This window comes from Sarcophilus harrisii, chromosome 4 (assembly GCF_902635505.1).
Source record: "Sarcophilus harrisii chromosome 4, mSarHar1.11, whole genome shotgun sequence".
In the NCBI taxonomy this organism is placed as follows: domain Eukaryota; kingdom Metazoa; phylum Chordata; class Mammalia; order Dasyuromorphia; family Dasyuridae; genus Sarcophilus; species Sarcophilus harrisii.
Genome location: NC_045429.1, coordinates 229,859,538 through 229,887,525, shown reverse-complemented (window position 1 = coordinate 229,887,525; position 27,988 = coordinate 229,859,538). Strand labels below are relative to the sequence as shown.

At 32.1% G+C, this 27,988-nt stretch overlaps 1 protein-coding gene and 2 pseudogenes across 1 annotated transcript; all 3 read left to right on the top strand.

Annotated features, from left to right (window-relative positions):
- Positions 1-14,455: 14,455 nt before the first annotated feature.
- Positions 14,456-15,370, top strand: LOC100924231 (olfactory receptor 14A2-like). The gene has a single exon (XM_003769223.1). It carries the CDS (start codon positions 14,456-14,458, stop codon positions 15,368-15,370), a length of 915 nt encoding a protein of 304 aa, XP_003769271.1.
- A 3,612-nt stretch (positions 15,371-18,982) lies between these two features.
- On the top strand, positions 18,983-20,348 carry LOC105750461 (annotated as a pseudogene).
- Positions 20,349-25,360: 5,012 nt separating this feature from the next.
- Positions 25,361-26,399, top strand: LOC100928331 (annotated as a pseudogene).
- The last annotated feature ends 1,589 nt before the right edge of the window (positions 26,400-27,988 follow it).

The window sequence follows — 27,988 nt, the reverse complement described above, 5'->3', positions numbered from 1 at the left end:
CCTTAGACTCTGATTCAATTCTGGATCCATTATTATCAATGTTCTATTCTGTGGTGCCACCAACATTGAACCCTGTCATCTATACTCTGAAGAATAAGGGCATGAATAATTTTTTGAGGAAACTTAAAACCTGAAAACTCTTCTCATAGAATTAATACCAAAGTCTTTTCAAAGATCATATTTTTGTTTTTAATGCTTTTCTATGTTTACTAATTTGATTTCTTTATTTATATGAACATGTCAAAATAATCAGTTTTAGAAAACTGACATCCACAGAGTCTGTGGCATGTTAAGAAATACGATTTTAAAACTGTGTATATTAAATGATCAAATGATATGAATAGATATTTTCAGATGAAGAAATTAAAACCATTTCTAATTATATGAAAAGATGCTCTAAATCACTATTGATCAGAAAAATGCAAATCAAGACAACTCTGAGACACCACTACAAATCTATCAATTAGCTAAGATGTCAGGAAAATATAATGACAAATATTGGAGGGGATGTGGGAAAACTGGGACACTAATACATTGTTAGTGGAACTTTGAATGGATCCAACCATTCTGGAGAGCAATTTGGAACTATGCTCAAAAAGTTATCAAACTGTGTGTATCCTTTGATCCAGAGTGTTTCTACTGGACCTATATCCCAAAGAAGGAAGGAAAGAGCCCACATGTTGCAAAAAAATGTTTGTGGCAGTTTTTGTAACTTTTTATAGTGTCAAGAAACTGGAAACTAAATGGATGCCCATCAGTTGGAGAATGACTGAATAAATTATGGTATAAGCACTTTTCTATAAGAAACAATCAGAGGATGATTTTAAAGAGGTCTGGAGAGACTTACATGAACTGATACAAAATGAAATAAGCAGAACCAGAAGATAATTGGACATGGCAACATCAATATTAAATGGCGATCAATTCTGATGAAACAATGAGATAATAGATGTCAGTTCCAATTATCTCGTGATAAAGAGAGCCATCTACATCCAAAAAGAGTACTGTGGGAACTGAATGTGGATCAAAAAATAACATTCTCACTCTATTTGATGTTTATATCTTGTTTTCTTACTCATTTTCTTTCCTTTTTGATATGATTTTTCTTGTACAGAAAGAGAATTGTATAAATATGTTTACACATATTGGATTTAACATATATTTAACATGTATAACATATTGGATTGCTTGCCATCTGGGGAGGTGGGGGAAAGAAGGGGAAAATCTGAAACACAAGGGTCAATGTTGAAAAATTATCCATGCATATGATTTGAAAACAAAAACTTTTTTAAAAACTGTGTATATTGATGGAATAACTGTCAAATAATAGTCTCTCTGTCTTCTTCAGGAAAAAAAATTCATTTGTTTAATGGATGGGGGGGTTTGGATTGAATGATCTATAAGCTTTCATCTAATTTAAAAATATATAGAAATCTGCAAACAGTATCTCTTGAAAAATATAACAGTATCTCAACAAATGTTAATTGTAAAAATTAAAAAGTTTACCACAAAAACCCTATATCATAGATAGTTTTTAAAGGACATTGTCATCATTTTACATAAAAGCCCAGGAAAAGTATATGTTTTTTTCATTGATCACAAAAGGAACATCAAAATGCATATTTAATCCCAGGCATCCTGATTCCAAGGCTGACATGAAAGTTTTCTAAGTCACTATCTTAATTTGATGTTCATACACAAATGTCTATTTTCCCCTTCTTTAGGACTGATAGTTACATATATTGTCTAGCATTTTTTATTGTTGCTCACAACTTCATTTAGATATGCAACAGAAGACACTCTTATTTTGTCAATGTGAATAATGTAACAGTTTCAATTTGTTATATTGATACTAGTAGCACAAATTTGATAGGCATCTAATGATTTGAATGAATGAATGAATCATTTATTCATGTGCTTTCTAAGCACAGATCATTGCACTAAAATTGATGATAGAAATGCAAAACTAAGAAAATACCTGCTATCAGAGAACTTAGATTATAACAGGGTAGCAATGTGGAAGATTTCAGTGGCATTTTATGTGGAAAAGTCCCATGAACATTAGAATTCAGCAGCAGAGAAGACAACACCCCAGATTTTTACCATTAAACAATATTATTTTTAATACTTTTATTTGAGTTAAATAATGCAATGATATGAATAATGAGAGCTGCCAATACTAAATGCTGACCAGATAGCAAAAGAGCATCATGAAAGAAAATGGAACTTAAAAGAGTATTATTAAAATTAAGAAAGGAATACAACAAAGTAGAAGACTCAAAACTATTTTCCATGTTTTTTCAATTTTTCCCACATGTGGCCCTGATTTTCTTACTTACCTTAATACAGTGACATATGCAAATTCCCCCTTCCTCCACCATACATGATCATATTGCCTTTAATACTTATCTTCATTTCAGATTGACAATGGCATATGTTTTTATAAACTTTTTCATGAATAAATTTATATTCTATATATATAAATTTATGCAAAATGGAGTGAGAAGAATGGAGAGATTATTGTAAACAGCAATATCCATATTATAATGATAATCAACTATGAAAAACTTGGCTATTCTCATCAATACAATAATCCAAGAGAATTCCAAAGAACTCCTAATGAAAAACTGATATTCACTTCCAGATGGAATTCTGATAAACTAAGTGCAAATTGAAGTATAATTTTCCACTTTTTATTATTCTCACTTTTTAAAAATTTGGCTACTAATATGAAAATGTTTTGCATATGTTACTCATATAAAACATTTTGCATAATTTTACATACATAATTGATATATTGCTTTCTCAGTGGAAATAGTGGGAAAGAGGGAGGAAATTTTGAACAAAAATTTAAAAAGAAAAGAATATTAAAATCAATAAATAATAAAGTTTTTTAAAAATAAAAGGAAGTTTATAAAAAAGCTTCATGTTATAAAGAATAATAAAAATATGAATAAACATTATTAACTATTAAACTTAGCAAATAGCTAACCAGTATTTATATATCACTTTAAGGTTATATGTGAATATAAATATTAACGTGATTTATATGTTTCATCTTATTCCATCTTCACAATGACTCTGTGAAGTAGATATCCTTACTCCAATTTTGGAACTTAGAAAACTGAGGCTTCAGTAAGCTAAATGATTTGCCACAGTGATAGTATCTGAAATAAGATTTGTAGTATCTCTGTACTCTGTACAGTACAGTAAGTATCTCTGACTCCAATTTAAAGGATCTAACCATTGTATAACATGATATTTAAAGTATGTGTCTATTTATTCACTTATTTTAAATGTTGATATGATTGTTTTAAGAGTTTGGGAGTTCTTAGGTGAATTTTTGGATTCAACCTGGACAAGGATTTATACTTACACTATCTGAATAGGTAACCTATCCTATTCCTCTGGCTTGCTGCCTTTACCCTGTAATAAAATTCTGGGAAATAACTAAGAGAAAATATAGGTATCTTTCCCAAAAATATAGACAACAGAGTATCTCTAGACAAGAGACTTATTATACAATAAACACAGAAGATATGGTAAAGTGTTTTTTTTAATATAAGAAAATTCAAAGGTGCTTACAAAAATTACAGAATTATTACAGAATTAAAATTACAGAAATATAAACCATCTCAAGTAAATTAATTCTCTTCTTCCTTAAAATATATAATTTCTTTATGAAATTATTACTGAACAGGGGCAGCTAGGTGGTGCAGTGAATAGAGCACCAACCCTGAAGCCAGAAGGATCTGAGTTCAAATTTGGCCTCAGACAATTAAACCTTCCTAGCTGTGTGACCCTAGGCAAATCGCTTAATCCCAATTGCCTCAGGAAAAAAAAAATTATTACTGAACAGATTTATCAGATTCACTTATTTGGACCTGCATGGTCTGAGTATCTTATGAGATAAGTTTTGTCAGCCCAGGGATTGTATGAGTTGGACTTTCACTAATTGAACAAAAGCAAAATGATGTTCTTCTACTCAGAGATGTTCTCCTCCCTCTAGCTGCTTAGCAGCTAGATTTTGGAACTCTAGAGCTCTTGAATCCCAAGATTGTCTCCTGGTCAAGAAGTTATTTTTTAAAATTGCTAGCCACTAGCCTGTACCTTGGGATGAAAAGAAGATGGCAGAACATTGCCAGAGACTCAGATTAGCAAAAGCAAGTACATGTTCTTGTTGGCATAAGCTTATAACTGTCATTGTCCCTAGAGAGTGGTGAAGGGAAAAGCAGCAAGACTACTATTTGATAACTTCCCCAAACAAGTTCAAAATAGAGAACAATATATAAAAAGAATTATAAAAAGTAGGCCTTAAAGGAGATAGACCTTTTTGTTGACTACTTTGAGAAAGCATAGAAAGGACAACTTCTCTTAACTCAGTGATAAATCATATTCAACACAACTTCCTTAAGTTGTCCCTTTTAGAACTCTGCTTCATTTTTGTTACTGACCCCAAATCAAATACATACCTCAAAAGTCACAATTCTTCCATCTTTTACTTGTGTATTATAGCTTATTTTAATGATTTGATTTGCAGGGTCGGAGATTTTTCTCCTACATCAATGTTCTATGACCATTATATGGCTCTCTGTCAGCTTCTGGATTATGAAGTAATCATGATGAGAGAGTTTTCTCTGAGGTTAGAAGATGTTTCCTGGATCACTGAAGGTGTATTTGGTATTATATACCCCTTATTCTTCTGTGGCTCCAAAGAGATACAATAGTTAATTTTTTAATTAATTTATTCATTTAAACTCAAATACAAAATATAAAGAGAAAAAAATTGTCATTTGTAAGCAGAATATAAAAGAGTTTTCAATATATGAAGCAATATATTTCCATCTTAAGGAAGTCTATGTAATAAATACTAAACACTGGGTTAAGGGCTGTCCATATTTTCTCTGAATATTAACATTTTGTTCAAAATTTTTGTGTCAATATGCATTAGACAAATTTTTGTTTTAGCTCTTCCTGTTTTAAGTATCATTGCCGTCTTTGTGTCATAAAAGGAGTTTGGTAAGGACTCTTTCTTCACCTATTTGTTCAAAAAGTTTGTAAAATACTTGGATTAATTGTTCTTTAAATATTTCATAGAATTCATTCACTAATCCATCTGGTTCTGTTTTTTTTCCCCCTAGAGAATTCACTAGTTATTTGTTCAATTTATTTTTCTAAGATAGGGTAATTTAGGCATTTCATTTCCTGATCTGTTTATTTAAGTAATTTATATTTTCAAAAATATTCATCCATTTCGCTCAGATCATTGGATTTATTGATATATAATTGGCCAAAATATTCCCTAATGATTTCTTTAATTCTTCATTGGTGATGATTTCATTTTTTTTCATTTTTGAAGCTGGATGGTTGGTTTTCTTCTTTCTTTTTTAATGAAATTAAATTTTGTTTCTTTTTTTCCCTATAAAATCAGCTCCTAGATTTATTTATTAGGTCAATAGTTTCGTTGTTATTATTTCTGCTGCTTCTCAATTTCCAATCTTATGATCTCACCTTTAATTTTGGGGGGTTTCTAATTTGGAATTCAATTGAGGATTTTTAATTTGTTCTTTTTCAAGTTTTTTTTTTATTTGTATGTCCAACTGATCTGGTTTTTGTGTGTGTGTGTGTGTGTGTGTGTGTGTGTGTGTGTGTCATTTTATTGATATAAGAATTTAGAAAAATAAATTTCCCCTAAGCAGTAATTTGGCTGCATTTGATAAATTTTGTTATGTTGTCTCATTATTGACATTCTCCTTAATGAAATTATTGATTGTTTGTAGAATTTGCTCTTTGAATTACTTATACTTTAGGATCAGATTGCTTAGTTTCCAAAGGAGTTTCATCAATCTTTTCATTGCTTTTTATTGAATGTAATTTTTATTGCATTACAATCCAAAAATAATGTTAAATATTTCTGCTTTTTTAATTTGATTTTAAGGTTTTACGCCCTTTTGCATGGTTTTTGTTGTAAGCATATGAGTTGCTCAGAGAAAGATATATTCTTTTCTGTTCCCAAACAATTTTCTCAAATGGTCTGTTATATATAACTTTTTCTGATATTCTAGTTGTATCCTTTCTTTATTGAGTTTGTTTGTCTTTTTTGATTTACCTAATTGTGAGAGAGAACAGTTCAAGTTCCCCACCAGTATAGTTTTACTATTGCTTTCTGTAACTCAATTAACTTCTTTAAAAATCTGGATTCTGTACTGCTTGGTGCATATATGTTTAGTATTGATATTGCTTCAGTGTATGTACTACACTGAATTTTGAAAAGATGTAGTTTACTTCCTTATTTTTTTAATTAGGCTAATTTTTTTATTTTTTTATAATAGATTCTGCTCCAGTCCAGTCTTCTCTGCTATTCATTTCCATTTTATGGGAGAATTCATCCCATACACAGTTATGATTACTAACTATGTATTTTGCTTCATTCAATTTATTCTCTTTCTCTTTTCATCCTTTCCCTCTTCACCAATATTTTGCTTTTTTCTACCACTTGATAGCACTTTCCACCTTAAAGATTGAATGGCTTGCAATCTGATATTCCAAAAGGCAAGAGAACTTGGATTACAGCCTTGTTGAGCATTATCTTTCAAGGAAGAAGATAGACATTCAAAGACACAGGTGAGTTTCATTTATTTCTGATGAAAAGACCAGACCTGAACAAAACATTTGCTCTCCAAATACATAACTCAAGATAAGCATTAAAGGTAAAAAGGAAAGAATTCTTGAGAATTATATTTCTGTTATGGGCATATTTAGAGAGTGCAGGTATAATTTGATTTTATTATAATAATATGAAAAGTAACTACAAATAAAAAGAGGATTGTACTGGAAAAAGAGGAAAATGGAGGCAAAATGAGGGAAATCACATCTCATGAAGAGGCAAAGAAGATCTATTATAACTGAAGGAAAGAAGAGAGGGGGATGAACATTGGGTGATTCTTACTTTCATCAGATTTGGCTCAAAGAGAGACTATTACACAGATTTGGTTTCACAGAGAAACTTGTCTCACCTTATAGGGAAGGGGAGGAAGGGGAAAGAAAAGGAGAAGGGAAAGCACTACACACCTCTCAGATTGGCTAAGATGACAAGAAAAAATTATGATGAAAGTTTCAGGGGGTGTAGGAAAACTGGGACATTAATGCATTCTTGATGGAATTGTGAATGGATCCAGCCATTCTGGAGAACAATTTGGAACTATTCTCAAAAAGCTGTCAAACTGTTCATACTCTTTGATCCAGCAGTGTTTTTCCTTGGTTTATATCCCAAAGAGATTTTAAAGGAAGGAAAGGGGCTCACATGTGCAAATATGTTTGTGGCAGCCCTTTTTTGTAGTATCAAGAAACTAGAAACTGAGTGTATGTCCATCAATTGGAAAATGACTAAATAAGTTGTGGTATATGAATATTATGGAATATTATTTTTCTATAAGAAATGACCAGCAGGATGATTTTAGAAGGGCTTGGAGAGACCTACATAAACTAATATTAAGTGAAATGAGCATAACCAGGCGATCATTATACATGGCTACAACAAGATTATACAATTATCAGTTTTGATGGATGTGACTTTTTCCAACAATGAGATGATTGAGGCCAATTCCAATAATCTTATAATGAAGAGAGTCATCCACACCCAGAGAGAGGACTGTGGGAATTAAATGTGGATCACAACAGCATTTTTCACTCTTTTTATTGTTGTTTGCTTGCAGTTTTCTTTCTCTCTTTTTTTTTTCTTTTTGATCTGATTTTCTTGGGCAGCAAGATAATTATATAAATATGTATAAATATATGTTATTTGATTTAATGTATATTTGAATATGTTTAACATATATTGGATTACTTGCCATCTGGGTAGGAGGTGCAGGGAAGGAGGCGAAATGTTGGAACACAAGTTTTTATAAGAGTCAATGTTGAAAACTTCTCTGTGCCTACGTTTTGAAAATAAAAAGCTTGAAAATGAAATAAAATAAAAAGGAAAATAGTTCCTTGATGAGGATGAAAGAGTTTGCAAAGGCACATTTCTCTCCAGAAAACTCATAAAGAAATAAAAGGGAATATTTAGAGCTAGAATGGATAACTGAAACTTTGCAGATTAGTAAATAGAGGCACAGAGACAATCATTGACAACCCTAAGGTCACACAACTACCATATACAATAAACAAGCCCAAGAGATAGATTTTTTGGGTAATTAATAATCAATTTATTAATTAGGCTAGCAAATAATCCATACATTAATGGTCAATGGTTTCTTTCAATCAGCCCTAATATGCTTTTTTTTAAAAGGGGTGCCCTGATGGAAAATCAACCCTGATTGATAAACACTTAATGACATGGTCAGCTAAAAGTCTTCAGCTCCTATTGCTACTAATGTGGCTAGATCATGAAACTCAGCACCACCAACAATCTGGACAGAGGAATCCATCTGCCTCCATACTACTTGGGTAGATTTTCTCTTTCATGACCTAAATCCCAATGAAGGTGTAAGTACATGAGTTCAATCCCTCAGGGCAAAATTAAATTATTATTTTCATTTTAAACAGAAATAAGGTTTCCTAGTTGGGTGGGGTCCTTTTTAATATCAAAGAATATGTACTTTAAGGATTAGGATAATCTCCTCTATCAACTAAGCCCTTCAGGAGTGGCTGACTAACAGGGACTGGTCCCTGAATAAGAAAGTAAAAAATCTGAATCCTAATTAATAATGGTTTGTTAATATAATAATAATGAATATATAATAATTTCTCTCAGAAACAGGACCATTTTCAAACTAAAGTACATGTTTAACATTTATTGAATTACTTGTCATCTAGGGGAAGGGTTAAGGGGAAAGGGAAGGAAAAAATCAGAATACATGGTTTTTACAAGCCTGAATATTGAAAATTATCTATACATATATTTTGAAAATAAAAATCTTTAATGTGAAAAAGAAAGAAAATGTATGTTATAACATATATGAAAGAACATTCAAAATGACATAATTTCTTTTATCTTCCTCTATTAGAATTTAAGTTCTTTAAGAATATAAAATCTATCATTTTTTCAGCATGACAGTGTCTGTTCCATAATAAATACTGAATAGCTGTTTTTCATTTCACAAATTGATTCATTCATTCATGGTACCCCTATACAAGTCTTATGCTTGAACTCCTTTCAGAAAATTAAAAAAAAATTGAGAGAAAAGTAAAACTATATGAACAATTCCAGAGAGATTTCAACCCTTCAGACCTGTGCCATCTGAACAACTCCAGGTATCAGCAAAAGAGAAGCTAATTTAGAAGAGATAATGGAAGAAAAGAATTTTAAATGAATATCCACTGAATTATATATTACAAAGTATAGCCAAATGAATGAAAAAATATAATATTTGAGACCACAATACAAGGTCTAATTAGAAAAAAAAAAATACATGGGCTAAAAAGTCTATATACAAATGTTCCAACATTAGACAACAAGTAAAATGAACAAAAAAAAAAATCTTAATTCAAAATGGAAAATTTGACCTCATAGATATATTTGAAATTGTATGGCATACACTCTAATTCTTGGATATAGATAGAAAAAACACTACATTATTCAAAGAATAAAAAGGGAGAGAAACAAAAGGATTCACACATGGAGAATAGATGTACTCATATGAGAAAATCAAACACTCAGTAGAAAGAATAGTTTAAACCATCTAAGGAAAGATCAAAGGAAGAAGTATTTTGTCTGAAAAGTGTGCTATAAATAATCCAGCCAAAAAAAAATAAAAGTAACAAAAATAACTGGGTGAATTAATTGAAAAACTGATACAGATTCATTACATGGTATTTGCAAGGAGACTTTATTTAGTAAAACATATGAAATAAATTTCTATCTCTATCAAAAGAAATGAAGAGAATACCATCATGATATCTTTCTATAACTCAATAAATGCTGACTATGCCTACTACTAAATAAATGCCAGACACAATACAAAAACAACATATGTGTCAACTTATCAAGGTTAAAAAACTATTGCTTTCTTTTGATAAATGGAAAATTGTAAACTATAATCATTGTACATAGCATAGTATCAGTAATAATCACTTTTCTGAATAAATTTTCCTAATCCATACAAACATATGCATTTTGTTGCTGGGATTATTTTGTTTTCACTAAAGTAGGAAAATCATTAATAATTCTCTATGGAACATGAATTTTAGGAGTTCAGTGAGAAAGAAAATTAATTTTAAATTTAATCCAATGGATACTAGGGTATTTATGTTTTTATTAAAATGAGTCATAATATCAAGGAGTTATTGAACCCTAAAATGTCCCACAATCCCCTAGGAATCCTTCTAATAAGCTGGCAGCAGGTTCTGGGGTTTGAGCTACTCAGGGACTTAGGACCCATGATACACAATGGATGCAGGAACACCCTAGAGAACTCCAGTTCTATCATGCTCAGAAGATGCCCAAAAGGTAGATAAAGGAAAATAAAATGATGAAAGTGTCTGGCAAGTATTTCAATATCAGAAGAACCAATTAGGGATTAAGAAACTTGATTGTTTACAGATACTTTAAATGCTTCAACCAAAGTTTTTGTTTTTGTTTTTTAAAGTGTTCATCATACCTAAAAAGATGCTAAGGCTTTGTATTCCAGTATACTTGCAGTGGGTCTAAGAAATGGTAAAGTCATACTAGGACAAGGAAAAGAAGGGTCAGTAAATTTTTATTACTTCCTTTTTATGAATCTTCTTTCCTTTTGAAAAATCCTTCCACCTCCATATAATCATATTGGATAATGTATGGAGATCTCATGGTCTGACCCTTAAGCAATGGATTGAAGAAATAAATGGATTACAAGGTATGAACTTACATTTTCTTTTGTCAAAATATATATGCATCAGTATTTTTATAACTAAGATTATAAAAACATTAGTCTGCCAGCAATCTCAAATGAGCAGAAATATCAGAGACTATATATGAGTAAATGTTGAGAGTATTTCTGAAAACTTTTATGTGTGACTAAAGAAGGTCTCTAGTATGAAAAAAAGGGGAAAGTGTAAGCAAAATTGAAGAAAAAATAAAGATTACTTTAGAGATTTTTCTGTTTCCAATTTATTCTCTCCTAAATTTGGGCATCTTCTCTTCTCTACCATTTAATAGTACAACTCCTTTGTATTTCTCCCTTGCTACCTGATCAGATTTCTGAGTTGGCTCATCTTCTCCCAGCAATCTCCCTGCCCACTTGGAACTAACTTCATTCAGGCTGTCTCCAGTTTCAAAGTCACACAGTCTTTCTCAATCATTTCAAAACATGTATACTAATACCTGATATCAACCAAGCACAAATAAAGTAAAAAATGAAAAAATCCAATGCAACTAAACTATCTCTTAAAGAGATAATAAAACAATATGGTTAATCATTTCATGAATTTTAGAATTCAGGAAGTTTGGGATGAATCTAATCAATCAAAAAGTATTTATCAAGTTATTACTTTAGGTCAATCATTATTCTAGGAATACAAAGTCAAAAGTCAGAATGATCCTTGCCTTCAAAAATTTTAGACTATTTGAAAGAGGTAAGATATACATATATAAATACATTAAAATGAATATCAAATAAGAACAAGGGGAATTTAGAGGAAAAGGCAAGAAGTTTGGTTAAGAGTTACAGTAGTTACAATGGTATGCATTTTGTTGTTGAGATTATTTTGTCTTGACAAAGGTTGACAATTAACTCATAACTGTCCATGGAACATGGATTTTGGAGGCATTGGATTAGAATGAAAAATGAATTTGAAATGTAATCTAATTGATATTGGGATATTTATGTTTTTTATCAAAACGATTCTTAGATCTATGGATGACTAAATCCTAAAATGTCCCACAACCTCACTGGGGTCATATTAATAAATTGGTCATAAGTACTAAATGGAGGACACTAGATGAGATTTGAAAATTTGGGAATTCTAGGAAACTGAAGTGAGAAGGAAATGTACGTGAGGCATGGAAAATGGCAGTGCAAAGACATGGGAATGAGAAATAATGACAGATAAAAGGAATAGCAAGAAGGGATTTGGGGCTGGACTGTGGGGGTTTAGAGAAAAATGATAAGCAATATGAGTAACAAGAAAATTTAAGTTCTGATTCATAAAAGATTGCCAAACACAATAGTTTATATTTGATCCTGGAAGTATTAGGGAGGAACTAAAGTTTAATGAGTAGTAAAGTGTCATGCTGAGATTTTACTTTCGAAAAGTCAGTTTGACATCTGTCATTTTGGACATCTCTCAATTTGGAAGGTAAGAAAGTGAGATCAGAATAATGGTGATTGCCAGGGAAAATATTAAGGGATAGAAGGGATAGAAGTCCCAGGGAAGACAAAGAATAGGTTTCTGAAGAAGAATGCCTACAAATGTTGGGAATTTTAGTAAAAATCCCAAAATCTCAAATGAAAACAAACATCTTAAAAGTTAGGATTTTAAAAGGTTTATTGAGAAAATAGAAAATCTCTCTTCCTGTTCATTTCTGCTTCTCTTTATTTCCTAGTAAAATATAGAGAATATATCCTTCAACAATCTAAATATTTGTGCTTGAAAAAATCCAGTCCACTGTTTAAATCCCATTTTACTGTATAAGAGAAATAGAGGATGTATATGTGTATACACACGCTGATATATATACATGTGTTTAAACATATACATATATACACACACAAAGCTTCATAAAGCAAGAAGCTGTTCCTGAGACTGTCAAAAGTAAACTCTTACTCTCACATCTTCCTAAATTCTGTAATTCTATTATTAAATTATTTCTTTACAATTTTGTATTGTTATTCTTGGACTTCTAGAAGTATCTTAAGACCTTAGACTGGACATTGTTCATCTTTCACACTATGCAGGTTTAGGAGAAAGGTTTATATACAGAAATTGGTAAACAAAACTTTGTGGGAAAGTATTGTTGAAGTGTATTTGTCAATAATTCCTTTTGTTTATGTATCACAAATTTGTTTACACATATTCTTCATAAAATCAATAGTTTCTTTGAATATGCCATTTTAGTAATTCATGAATTTATGGGGATAGATAATAACAATAATAGCTAACATTTATATAGTGATTACTATGTGCTAGACACTGTACTAAAAGCTTTATCTTTATTATCTCATTTGTCCTTTACTACAATCCTGGAAGGTAGTAATGTTATTAGGCATGTTTTAAGATAAGAAAACTGAAGCAAAAAAAATAGTTAAGTGGTTTGTCTAGGTCTCATAGCTAGTAAGTATTTGAGCCCAGATTTAAACTCAGGTCTTTTAGACCTGGCAATCTGCAATGTAATGTTGACTTTCCTCAAGATAGAAGGATATTTTAGTTCTGGCAAGAAGAATAAAAATCTGGAGAGAAAATTGTTCTATATTCCACCAAAGAGTGTAAAACATTCTCAGCACAAACAAAGGTGAATTGGGAGTTAGTTCTCCAAAGGACAATAGATTTATAATTCAAGATAGCTGTTCTGAATTGTTGTTCTAGTCTTTGATTAAAGAAGAATATAAAATTAAATGACCCAGGTAAATGTCAAACCCAAGACACTTCACTTCTTTGCATAACCATTCTTATTCTGGGTTAATGAGCCTTTAAAAATGACATTGTCTTGGCTGAGTTAACCTATGCAGTGGACATCATTTAAAATTGTTAGACATCATTATTATTCTTGAAAGAATGGAAAGAAAACTATTTACTCATTAAAAGAAAGTCCATGTTTGCCTCAATGCAGGAATCTAAGGAGCTTTCAATTCAGTCTTGAAATCTGAAGCCTATGTTAACATCCATGTTATACAAAAAGTATAATCACTAGAAAGTCATAAAACCTCTCTAAGTGTTTAGTATTTTATTTTTAAAATGTTCAAATAGTACTTGAAAAAATCAATTTCACAAAAAGCTTGTGATAAAAAGTTGCTGCAATCTTTAAAAATCATACAATTTAAAGAGATATTACCACTATTGTCATATTTTTAAAAAGCAAGGATACCATTCCTAGAGATGCAGAACCTTTGGAAGGTAAAAGAGCTTTTAAAGGAAGCTTTAGTTAAATTAAACTTTATCTTTACTTAAGAAGTTCTTAAGCTGTTTTGTGCTTTTGGCTTCTTCTGGTAAATTATATGAAAGCTTTTTCAGAATCAGAGCTTTACACACATGAAACAAAATAAGGAGATTTCAAAAGAACCCATCTATGTTTCTGTGCAGTTATTAAAATTTGTTTTCTAAATCTAAATCCACTTCCTTAAGGTTAAGATATTTTTATATAATTTCATCTATGCATTTGGCAAATTATCAAAACAAAGTAAACAAAGGGACTCTGATTTACAAAAGATCACAGAGAAAGTCTGAACCAAGAGATCATGATATTCAGCAAACTCAGCATTCTCAATATTTGATAGCTACTTCTTTTCTCTGTGCAGACAGTCAAGAGAACTCCCAGAGCATGGCCAACCTCACCATGGTGACAGAATTTCTTCTCATGGACTTTTCCTATACTTGGGAGCTTCAGATCTTACATGCCATGCTCTTCTTGCTGATCTACCTGGTGGCTCTGATGGGGAACCTGCTCATTTTCACTCTCATATCTCTTGATGAACACCTCCAATCCCCCATGTACTTTTTCCTGAAAAATTTATCCATTTTAGATTTTTGCCTAATTTCTACCACAGTTCCTAAATCCATTGCCAATTTCCTGAGCCACAGTCATTTCATTTCTCTGTTGGAATGCATTTTACAGCTTTTTTTAGTTATTTTCTTTGCGTCATCAGAGCTTTTTATCTTAACTGTGATGTCCTATGATCGATATGTAGCCATCTGTCGGCCCCTGAACTATGAAGTTATCATGAACAAAAAGGCTTGTGTAAAAATGGCAGCTGCTTCCTGGTTCATTGGAGGTATGTTTGGGGTCCTATATACAATTAGTACATTCACATTGTCTTTCTGTAGCTCCAATGAGATTCATCAGTTCTTTTGTGATGTCCCTTCCTTACTCAGAATTTCTTGTTCTGATACACATATTGCACTTGATGTAACTATAGCTATTGGGTTCAGTTTAGGGATTCTTTGCTGCATTTCCATTACTATTTCTTATGGCCCCATTTTTTCAACTGTGCTGAAAATTCCAACCACAGAGGGTCGGTCAAAAGCCTTTTCCACTTGCCTACCCCACCTCTTTGTTCTTACTCTTTTTATTTCAACTGCAGCCTTGTCTTATCTAAGTCCACCTTCAGACACTGTCTCAGTTGTAGATCTATTGTTGTCTATGTTCTATATAGTGGTGCCCCCAGTCTTGAACCCTATCATCTATAGCCTGAGGAACAAAGATGTGAAGAATTCACTAAAGAAGCTCATAGCATGAAACACTCTTCAGAGGGTTTTATCACAAAGGCTTTTCCATGATCAAATACTTACTTTTTTAATATTTTTTTTATTTTAATAACTTTGTTTTTTAATTTATGACATAAAATAAACATTTCCATAGAGTGGGACAAAAAAGATATTTGCACATGAAACTGAAATTCTATTCTTTTTAAATATATGATAAAGTTATCATGCAACTTTTTTCCCTATTTTTTTCTTATATCCCCCTTACCTGCCCTGGAGGTGGCTACTACTAGAAAATTTATGTGGGTATGTATGTATATGCATACATATATATGTAAATCATTCTATAAATACTTATATCAGTCCTTTCTCTAGATGCAAATAATGTTTTCCTTCATAAGTCTTTCGTAGTTAATTTGGGTATTTATAATAGCCAAAATGACTTATTTGCTCAAAGTTGTTCTTAAAACAATAAAGTGGTTACTGTATATAATATTCTTTTGGTTCTGCTCATGTTGTCTTTATTATTTCATTCAAGTCTATACATGTTTTTCAAAAATCATTTCTTATAGTCCTGTAAGATTCCATCACAATCATATACCACAATTTGTTCAATCATTCCCCAATTTTTTCCCTGAAATTTCCCTCTATTTTCCCTTAAATTTCCAGTTCTTTGTCACCACAGAAAGAGCTGCTATAAATATTTTAGAATATATAATTCTTTTCCTTTATTCCAAATAATCTTTGGAAATAGACCTAATAATGATATTTCTGGGTCTTAAGTCAATGTATTAGAGGATCAATTTTTTGACATTCCATCCAACTTTTCTTACTTTTATTTTCAATCATTTAATCTAATCTGATGGTATAAAATGGTTGTTTTAATATGTGTTTCTTCATGATTGAAGAAATGAATTAGAGCATTTTTCATATAAAATAAGTTGTTTTGATCTCTTCTCTGGAAAATTGTTATTTGACTATTCATCAACTGAATAATGGCTTGTATTAATATAGACTGATAAAATTCTTCACATATTTTAGCTATGAGACCTTTATCTGAAAAACTTTATAAAAAAAAGATTTTCCGAATTTTTGCTTTCCCTCTGATCTTGGTTACATTTTTTCACTTGTACAAAAACTTTGTGATTTAATTGATAGAAAATATTCATATATACCTTACTCTGCTCCCTATCTAATTTATTCATAAATTATTTATCCTCAAGTCTGACAAGTTATATGTCCATGTTCTTCAAATTTGATTACAATTTATCTTTTTATATCTAAGCATTTATATAACCATTTTGACCGGTAAATAGTGTAAAATATTGGTCTATGCTCAATTTCTGCTGTGCTGCTTTCCAGTTTTTCCAACAATTTTTACCAAATAATGAATTCTTATCACCCAAACTTGTATTTATGCTTGTCAAGCACAAGATTACTATATTGATTTGTGCTGTAAACTAAATGTCTATTCTGTTTTATATTTCTTAGCCAGTATCACATCTTTGATAACTGCCTTATAGTTTAAATCTTATACTTTTTTATATTTTTATTTTCTCATTTGATGTTATTAATTTTTTCTTTTTTTTTTTTGAGAACCACTGCTTTATTTTTTTTTATTATAGTAACTTTTTATTGACAGAATCCATGCCAGGGTAATTTTTTTACAACATTATCCCTTGCACTCACTTCTGTTCCGATTTTTCCCTCCCACCCTCCACCGTCTCCCCTAGATGGCAAGCAGTCCTATATATGTTGGATATGTCCTAGTATATCCTAGATACAATGTATGTGTGCAGATCCAAACAGTTTTCTTGTTGCACAGGGAGAATTGGATTCAGAAGGTAAAAATAACCCAGGAAGAAAAACAAAAATGCAAACAGTTTACATTCATTTCCCAGTGTTTTTTCTTTGGGTGTAGCTGCTTCTGTCCATCATTGATCAATTGAAACTGAATTAGGTCTCTTTGTCAAAGAAATCCACTTCCATCAGATTACATCTTCATACAGTATCATTGTTGATGTATATAATGATCTCTTAGTTCTGCTCATTTCACTTAGCATCAGTTCATGTAATTCTCTCCAAGCCTCTCTGTATTCATCCTGCTGGTCATTTCTTACAGAACAATAATATTCCATAACATTCATATACCACAATTTACCCAACCATTCTCCAATTGATGGGCATCCACTCAGTTTCCAGCTTCTAGACACTATAAACAGGACTGCCACAAACATTTTGGCACATACTGGTCCCTTTCCCTTCTTTAGTATCTCCTTGGGGTATAAGCCCAGTAGAAACACTGCTGGATCAAAGGGTATGCACAGTTTGATAACTTTTGGGGCATAATTCCAGATTGCTCTCCAGAATGGTTGGATTCGTTCACAACTCCACCAACAAGGTATCAGTGTCCCAGTTTTCCCGCATCTCCTCCAACAATCATCATTATTTTTTCCTGTCATCTTAGCCAATCTAACAGGTGTGTAGTGGTATCTCAGAGTTGTCTTAATTTGCATTTCTCTGATTAATAATGATTTGGAACACTCTTTCATATGAGTGGTAATAATTTCAATTTCATCATCTGAAAATTGTCTGTTCATATCCTTTGACCATTTATCAATTGGAGAATGGCTTGGTTTCTTATAAATTAGAGTCAGTTCTCTATATATTTTGGAAATGAGACCTTTATCAGAACCTTTAACTGTGAAGGTGTTTTCCCAGTTTGTTGCTTCCCTTCTAATCTTGTTTACATTAGTTTTGTTTGTATAGAAGCTTTTTAACTTGATGTAATCAAAATTTTCTATTTTGTGATCAATAATGGTCTCTAGTTTATCTTTAGTCACAAATTTCTTCCTCCTCCACAAGTCTGAGAGATAAACTATCCTATGTTCCTCCAATTTGTTTATAATCTCGTTCTTTATGTCTATCTAAATCATGGACCCATTTTGATCTTAGCTTGGTATATGGTGTTAAGTGTGGGTCCATGCCTAATTTCTGCCATACTAATTTCCAGTTATCCCAGCAGTTTTTGTCAAATAATGAATTCTTATCCCAAAAGTTTTTTTTTTCTTACAACAAACTTAGGAAGTAAAAGACTGTTTTCATCTCTTTATTATACTGTTTTTTTTTTCTTTTTATTGACTAGACTAAGAGGAAAGTACAAAGAGTAGGCTGAATTAATGTTCCAAATTGGACCAAATAGCAGACATTCTGGAAGCTTAGAAGCTTCCTAACAAAAAATTACCTCTCCATTTAAAAAAAAAAAATTTCCCACCTTCATTTTAAACTAATTCCAATTTTATTGGAGATTGCTTTTCTTTTTCCCTGAACAACTTTCATCCTGTATAAATAAAAAAAAAAGAAAGAAACCAAAACATTTTGAAAAGAACTCACCTATTCCTACATCAGAAAAGTAAACACACACACACACACACACACAAATAAATGAGTTTACTTCTTTTCTCTTGGATCCATTCCAGGTCTTTTGTCCTTTATTTCCTCATTGGAACAAGGGGGAAAAAGTTGTTATTTATTCTCAATTCTTGTTTTAGTGTATTTATTAAAATATGTTTTTAAAATCTAAATTCATATACCTAAGGTTAAGATACTTTACTATCATTTCATCTATGCATTTGGAAAATTAGAAATGCAAAGTAGATAAAAGGACTCTGATTTTCACAAAGTCACACAGTATGTCTGAACCAAGAGAGCATGACATTCAATAGAGTGTTCTCATCATTTGATAGCTACTTCTTTTCTCTGTGCAGAAAGACAGAGTACGGCCAACCACACCATGGTAACAGAATTTCCCCTCATGGGTTTTTCAAATACTTGGAAGATTCAGATCTTACATGTCATGTACGAACCCTTGCTCTTCTTGCTGATCAATCTAGTGGCTCTGCTGCAGAACCTGTTCATCTTCACTATAATCTCTCTTGATATTCATCTTCACTCTTCCAGATACTTTTTTCCTGAAGAACTTGCCTTTTTTATATTTTTTTTCCTAATGTCTACCACAGTCCCTAAATCCAGTGGCAATTCTCAGAGCCATAGCCATTTCATCCCTCTGTTAGAGGATATATAAAAACTTTTTAAAGTTATTTTCTTTGCATCATCAGAGTTTTTTCAATGTTATATAAGGGAAACATAGTAGATAATGTGAGAATATGGAACTCAAAATTTCAAAATAAAGTTAGAGATAAATAATCTTTTTTAAAAAAGAACAAATCTGGTTGCAAATATCTGAATTTCTAATTGGCACACTGCCAGGAATACACAAATAATTTAATAAATATTTTTGTTATATACTTAATAATTGAAGGTAAAGTTCTTCCAGAGACAATTCAACATGATATTTTGTGTAAAAAGACAACCCTGTTTTAATTTGCACCCAAACCATTAATTTTAACATGTCATTCCTAGACTCCTTGCCAGCTTTTGTAATATGAAGTTGTCTTGTACAAAAAGGCTTGTGTAAAAGTGACAGCTGCTTCCTGCCTTACTGGAGGTTTCCTTGGGGCCCTATAGATAGTTAGTACATTCACTTTGCCTTTCTATAATTCCAATGAGATTCATCAGTTCTTCTGTGATCACCACTCCTTACTCAGAATCTTCTGCTGTGATACACATATCATACCTGCTATAACTATAGCTAGCGAATTCAGTTTAGGGAGTCTGTGCTGCATTTTTATTAGTACCTCTTATAGTTCCATTTTTAAACTGTGCTGAAGATTACAACCATAGAGGGTCAGTTAAAAGACTTTTCCACTTGCTTACCCTTTGTTCTCTTGCCTTTTATTACAACCATGTCTTATCTAAATCCATCATTGGACAATGACTTGGTTCTGGATCTATTGTGGTCTATATTCTATGTACTGCTGCTCCCAACCCTGAACCCTATCATTTATTGATTGTGACAAAAGAATGTGAAGACTTCCATAAGCTCATTGCCTGAAAACACTCCAGAAGACTTTATTGAAAGCCTTTTCCACTATCATATTCACTCTTTTTAAAAATTAGCTTTATGGTTATTTACTTTATTTTTTAAAATTTATGAAATAAAACAAGCATTTTATAGCATAGTAGGGAAAAAAATATGTAATAAAGTTATCATGTAAATTTCTTTTTTTCCCAATTTGTCTAGCCTTTCCATTCCCTGTCTAGAGAAGGCTAATAGTCGACAAAAATATGTGGATTATGTATATAGTTGTATGCATATGTATACATGCATGTATATATATATATATGAAATGGAATGCAATAAACTCTTCTTAAGATAGCTAACTACAAATTGTACTTCCCATTTAAAACAGAACTAGAATGTCTCAGTCACTTGGAAATGTCAGACACCTTTTAAACCGGTCTCCACCTGAACCTGATTTCTATCTCAAATTCACAATAAGATGTGCATTCACATACATACACACACAAGCACACATACACATATTTTTACTTATGTTTCTAGGTGACAAGGCTATTTGATAAGAAATGAATGTTTCTGAAATGATGCAACAAACCCTGATTGATCACTTTTTCAATTTGACTACATACAAAGTCAGGAGGAACCACTTTCTTTGTGATTTTTAAGAGCAATCAGGAAAAGGCCTATATTTCCTTTTTCTTTGGGGCCCTTTACTTTGGAATACTTTGGTAGATGGTAATTACCCTTGAACTTAAAGCTCCAAGGCTCTTGCCTTGGCAAACAGTGACCCTCTAAACCCCAGAATAATGCAGGACCAGCCACACTCACCCAGCATGGGAACAAACTGCTGCACTGGCCCAGGAAAGCCTAAAGCCACAGTAGCCTGTAGAAGAAGCTTGGGACAATCTCGTCTCTGCCCTAAGAACAGAACTCAACTTTTAAAAAAATAAGCAAAAAAGTAAAATGAGCTCTGATAATAGGTAGTTTTTATAGAGACCTAAAAGAACAGACCTCAAACCCAGAACATTCTAAAGACAAATGATCTCTAGATAAATTATCAAAGAGTAATATGGGTTGCTTCCCATCTCACAAGACTCTCTTTGGTCTTAAAAGAGAGTTAGAAGAATATGGAGAAAGGGAATGAGAAGTTTACAAGAGAGTTTGAAAAAGGAAACGAATTACATGATGAAAACTCATTAAAAATAAATTTAATAAAATGGAAAATCATATAATTGGTTACAAAATAGATTTGCCAAAATTTAAAAAACAAATAACTCCATACAAAATAGATTTGACAAAATGGAAAAAGAAATTAACTCCTTACAAAATATATTTGATGAAATGGGAACAGCATATGACTCCTTACTCCTAAGATGTGAAAAAGAGACCAATTCATTGAAAATCAAATTTGTGAAATGGAAAAAACACACTATTTAAAAGTTCAATTTGCCAAATGCAAAAGGAGATAAAAAAAGCTAACTGAAGGAAATAATTCATTAAAAATTAGAATTGAACAAATAAATGTGAATGATTTGAGGAGACTTTAAGAATCAAAGAAAAAACAAAAAAAATAAAAATAGAAAAAAATGGAAAATATCTCGTTAAAAAACAACCAACCTAGGAAATAAATCTAGAAGAGACAATCTAAGAATTACTGCACTTCCTAAAAACCATGATGAATAAAAAAAAGCCTAGACACCATCTTTCAGGAAATCATCAAGAAAAATTGTCCTGATGTCCTAGAACCAGAGGGTAAAATAGCCAATGAAAGTATTTGCAGAATACCTCCTGAAAGAGACCATAAAAGGAAAATCCCAGGAAACATTGTAGCTAAATTTCAGAATTATCAGATCAAGGAGAAAACATATCAAGCAGCCAGAAAGAAAAATTTAAATGTCAAGGAGCCACAATCAGGATTATTCAGGACCTAGCAGTTTCCACCTTAAAAAAAATCAAAGAGCCTGGAATCAGACAATATGCAAGGCAAAGGAACGTTAATTGAAGACAAGAATTAACTATCCAACAAAACTGTACATTATCTTTGGGAAAAAAGATGAGCATTCAATGAAACAGGTGAATTTCATTCATTTCTGATGAAATGACCAGAGTTGAACATAAAATTTTATCTTCAAATACAGAACCCAAGAGAAACATAAAAAGATGAAAAGGAAAGGAAAATAGCTTAATTTTAAAAAATAAAAAGCTTATATCCCTATATGGGAAGAAGATATGTTTAACTGTTGAGATCTGTATCTCTATTATGGGTATACTTAGAAGGTGCAGGTATAATTTGATTTTATTATGATAATATGAAAAAGAAACTAGAGGAGGAAAGAGGATTCTATTAAAAGGAGAAGTAAAAATGAAGTAAATAATAACTCATGGAGAGGCAAAAAATGTGAATACAATATAGTTGAGGGGGGTGAGAATTTTCTGAATCTTACTGTCATCAGATTTAGCTCAAGGAGAGAATATCAGACACTTGTCTCACCCTATAGGGGACTAGGAGAAGAAAAGGGGGAGAATAATAGAAGGGAGAACAGAAGAAGAAGGGGAAAGGAGGGGAAGGACTGGGAAAAGGGAGGAATGTTTGAGGGATTAAGGAGTCAGAAGCATAATAGACAGGAGGGGAGGAGGGAAAGAGAGGAAGGAAAGAGAAAAGTATAACTTGGGAGGGAGGGAAGGTGGCTAGAAATACAGTAATTTTAGTCATGAAGGTGAATAGGATAAACTCTGCCATAAAACATAAGGAATTAGCAGATTGGATTAAAAGCCAAAATCTTATAATATACTGTTTACAAGAAACACATTTAAAGCAGAGTGATATATTCAGAGTAAAGGTATAAAAATCTGGAGCAAAATCTATTATACATCAGCTGAAGTAAAAAAAAAAAAAAAAAAAAAAAGCAGTGGTAGCAATATTAAACTCAGATCAAGAAAAAGCAAAAAAAAAAAAAATCTAATTAAAAGAGATAAAGAAGGAAACTACAACTTGCTAAAGGGTATCATAGATAATAAAGTAATATAAATATGAAACAAATATGCATCAATACATTCAAATTCCTAGAGGAGAAGGTAGGAGAGCTACAAAAAGAATTTAGACAGCAAAATTATACTAGTGGGGGATGTCAATCTTGCTTTCTAACAACTAAATAAATTGACCCACAAAATAAATAAGAAAGGAGTGTAAGAGGTAAATAGTATGTAGAAAATGTAGGGATTATAGAATTTTGGAGGAAATTGAATGGAGACAGAAAGGAATATACTTTTTCTTGGCAGTACATGGAATCTACACAAAAAGTGACCATGTATTTCAGCACAGATACCTCAAAATAAAATGCAGAAAGGTGGAAATAGTAAATGCATTTCTTTCAGATCATGATGCAATAGAAAGCCAGGGGAAAATAGACCAAAAATTAAATGTAAACTAAATTCGCTTGTGTCTTCCTAAGTACAAGTCTGGCACTCTATCCACTGTTTCATATAGCTAACCGAAGAAAAATGAGTATTTTTACTAAAGCAAGATGAATCAGACTCCGGGGAGGGGTAGGGAGGGGGCTTCATTCTCCATTCTGTCTTCATCATACCACACTGGAGGAGATTAGTTAGTTAGTTTATCCAGCTGACAAAATTAGTTCTCCAGTTGACAAAATATTTGTATTTCAAGATGGCAGTTCTCAGTTACTGCTAGTATAATATTTGATTAAGAGAGAATATAAAATTAAAAAGGCTCAAGTTGGTGCCAAATCCATGACACTGACTTCATTTGTATGACAATTCTATTAATCTGGGATAATAAAACTATACATATGACAGTTATATGGTTGGATTATACATTCTAAGCAATAGACATTAAAAATTGTTAGAGAACCTATATCACTAACATTCCTAAAGAATGGGAAGAAAGCCAATTGTTCTTGAAGAGAAAGTTCAGATTTGCTTCAGTAAAGGAACTTGGAGTAGGTTTCAACTCAGTTTTGGAATCAGAAGGTCAGTTTCTAACAATTCTTATATGACCACCATTGTTGGAATCTTTACAAAGTGTTAAGACATTGGAGTTGATAGAGACAATAGTTATCTGGTTTGGCATGGTTCAGTGTGATTGACTTGATCTTAGAAAGAGATATTTTGGGCCAGAACTTGAAACAAGGTACTAAGTGGAACTGATAGAACAATGCTTCTGTTCACACCTTTAGAGAGCTCATAAGTATCTAAGTACTCAATGGAGTTCACACGTTTGGGAGAGTTCAGGGTTAGGGTTTTGCACTCTGGGAGATAACCCAGAATTCCTCTCCCTCCAGAAGGCGGAGTTAACCTTTGGGAGATCACATATATAGAGGGAGCTCTTGGAGCTTGGGGATGGACTGGAGGTACTTACTTGAGTTAACTATTTGAGTTAGTTACTTGAGGAGTTACTAGAAACTCTGGGAGCTCAAGAGAGTTTTACTTGGAGTCAGAGAGAGCTCTTGGAACCCACAAGCCCTATCTTCGAGGCAAGAGATTCATTGCATCTTCCAACTTGGTGCTGACTGGAGGCTGAAGAAAGCAGAGGCAGAAGCCAAGGACAAAGCTGCAAGATCTCTTGGAGCCAAGCAGAGAGTTAGGCCTCAACTAATCAGGCTATTTTGGAAGGAGAAATAAACGTTTGCATTTTTACCAGTTGGCTGAATTTTGGAGTAATTATTGATTGTAACTGAAACTAAGGCTTCCTCCAGAAAACCTTCACACACCATAAAGTCATATAACTTCCCTAAAATTTGGCATCTTATGTTCAAAATGGTATAAAATTTCGTGAACCACCTATTGTTCAGTGTTCTTATAATAAAAGTGCTCAAAAATCCTTAAAATCCATATACATTAAATATATACTACTATTTTTATTAACTTTTTCAAACTATGGATACTGTTCCTCAAAACCCAGAACCTTTAGAATGTAAAAGTGACCTTAAAATTATCTAGTTCAGGAATTCTTAACCTGTTCTCTGTATTGGACTACTTCTGGTGAAGCTTACCACCTCCTCCTCAAAATAGTATATGGTTTTTTTTTTAATTCCTGTATCTAATCTAGACACTATAATGAAGTTTAATCTCCTCATTTAACAAATGACCCAACCAAAACATTGCAATTTGCACAAAGCCACAGAGCACATCAAGTGTTCTCATCATTTAATAACTGCTTCTTTTTTCCATGCAGATAATCAAGAGGAAGCCCAGAGCACGGCCAACTTCAGCATGGTGACAGGATTCCTCCTGACAGAATTTTCCAACATCTGGGAGTTGCAGGTCTTATATGGCATGCTCTTCTTACTGATCTACTTGGTGGCTCTGATGAGGAACCTGCTCATCTTCACCTCATCTCCCTTGATGAACATCTCCACTCCCCCATGTACTTCTTCCTCAAGAACCAGTCCTTTTTAGATCTTTGCTTTATTTCTACCACACTCCCTAAATCTATCACAAACTGAGCCATAGTCGTTCCATTTCTTTCATGGGGTGTGTATTACAATTCTTTTTAGTCATTTCCTTTGCAGCATCAGAACTTTCACTACTCACAATGATGTCCTATGACCGGTATGTGGCCATCTGCCAGCCCCTGCACTATGAAGTCATCATGATTAGAAAGACTTGTGTGAAAATGGCAACTGTTTCTTGGCTTAGTGGAGGTTTTTTGGGGGTTCTATACTCAGCTGGTACATTTACTTTGCCTTTTTGTAGATCCAAGGAGATCCACCAATTCTTCTGTGACTTTCCTTCATTATTCAAACTATCCTGCTCTGATATACATATTGGAGTAGATGTGACTTTGGCTATTGGGATTGCCTTTGGAATTCTGTGTTTTATTTCCATAGCTGTTTCTTATGCTCCCATATTTTCAACTGTGTTGAAGATTCCAACCACAGATGCTAGGTCAAAAGTCTTTTCCACTTGCCTGCCCCACTTCATTGTTCTCATTGTTTTTATCACAACAGGTGTCACAGTTTATCTAAAGCCACCTCAGGAATCTGACTCTGTTCTAGATCTGTTATTGTCTATATTCTATACAGTCGTGCCCCCAACCTTGAACCCTATATTCTATAGCCTAAGGAACAAGGACATCAAGATTTCTCTGAGGAAACTATTATCTTGGAAACACCTCTCATAGGGATTAATGTTAAGGTTTTCTTCATAATCATACTATTGCTTTTTTTTTTAATGGAAAAGAATATCAATTTTGGTCTTTCTGTGCTTACTTGAATTTTTTCTTGTTTGCCCATATCAGGTTCATTAGTTACTGTTAGTTAATGATTTATTAAATATATACATATGTATATATATATATATATATATATATATATATATATATATATATATATCCAGAGAAAGAATTGATAAACAGAAGTATGCATAAAATAATTTTACATATATATATAAAGATAGATAGATAGACAGACACACACACACACCTAATGGTAACTATATCGAGGTATGGAAAAGGGTGAGGAAAGAAAAAAATTAATATGATAATTTTGTTGTATATTTAAAAGAAATAGCAAGTTGTACTATTTCAAAATGTCTTAAGGGGCCTCCTCTGCAAAACTTTAGGCTTAAAAATGTATTTTCATCAACACACTGATAAACTAACAATAAAAATTGAAACAATATGGCTAAAATGGAAAAATGTATTGAATAATTTTGAATACATGATTGATATATTGTTTGTCTTCTTTGTGGGTGATCAAAGGGTAGAAGATAAGGAGAGACTCTGAAATTCAGAATTTGAAAAGAAAAAAGTAGGTAATAAATAATTTTAGAAAAAGAACAAGGTTGGTGACTAATATGTGAGTTTCTAATTAGTATGTTGCCTAAATCATAGTGTACTTAATAAATGCTTTAGCCATATATTTAACAATTCGCAGTCAAACTTTTCCAGAGACACTTCAATATGAAATTCAGTATAGAAAGCCAATCATATTATAATTTGCTCCCAAAACAACCTTTTTAAAAATATCATTCCTACAGTATCTGTGAATTCATGACTTTTGTTCTTATAACAAATTTGTGAGTAAAAGTTTCCTTTTATTTTTTTTTCTTTTTCTTTTTCTTTATTTTTTCCTTTTGAATGACCAGACCAAGAAGGAAGAATGAAGAGTAGACTGAATTGTTCCAATTGGGCCAAAATAACAGACTTTATGAAAGCTTAGAAAGTTTCTAGCAAAAAGCTCCCATGTTATATTAAACTCATTCCGATCCTATTATTAGGGGATGTTTTTTCCTTCTCGCTGAACAATTCTGAATCATATATAGATAAAAATGATGAAACCAGAATCCTTTCACCAGAACTTACTGTTTCCTACATCAGAAAAAAAAACTAAAATAATAAGATAACTTCTTTTATCTTAGATCCATTCCATATCTTTAGCCTTTGTTTCCTCTTTGGGACAGAAAAAATTCTATTATTTGGTCAGAATTTCTCTGAGCATTCCAAATTAGGCCTGAAAGCTTTTGAGAACTAAAGATTTTTTTATCACAGAATGTTAATCTATTTCTATTTCAAAAATAAACATTGCATATATAGATGGATAGACATAGATATGTACACATATATCTACACATGTGTATGCATATACACAAATGTATATACATATATACACACAAATATAAATATACAATGTGTATATAAAATATAGACATATATGTATTACAACAAAACATCTGACCCTTGCTATTTTATTTGAACTTTTCTTTTTTCTG

Excerpts from the sequence above, each read along its gene's own strand:
- LOC100924231 (XM_003769223.1), top strand. The coding sequence starts at position 14,456 with ATGGCCAACCTCACCATGGTGACAGAATTTCTTCTCATGGACTTTTCC.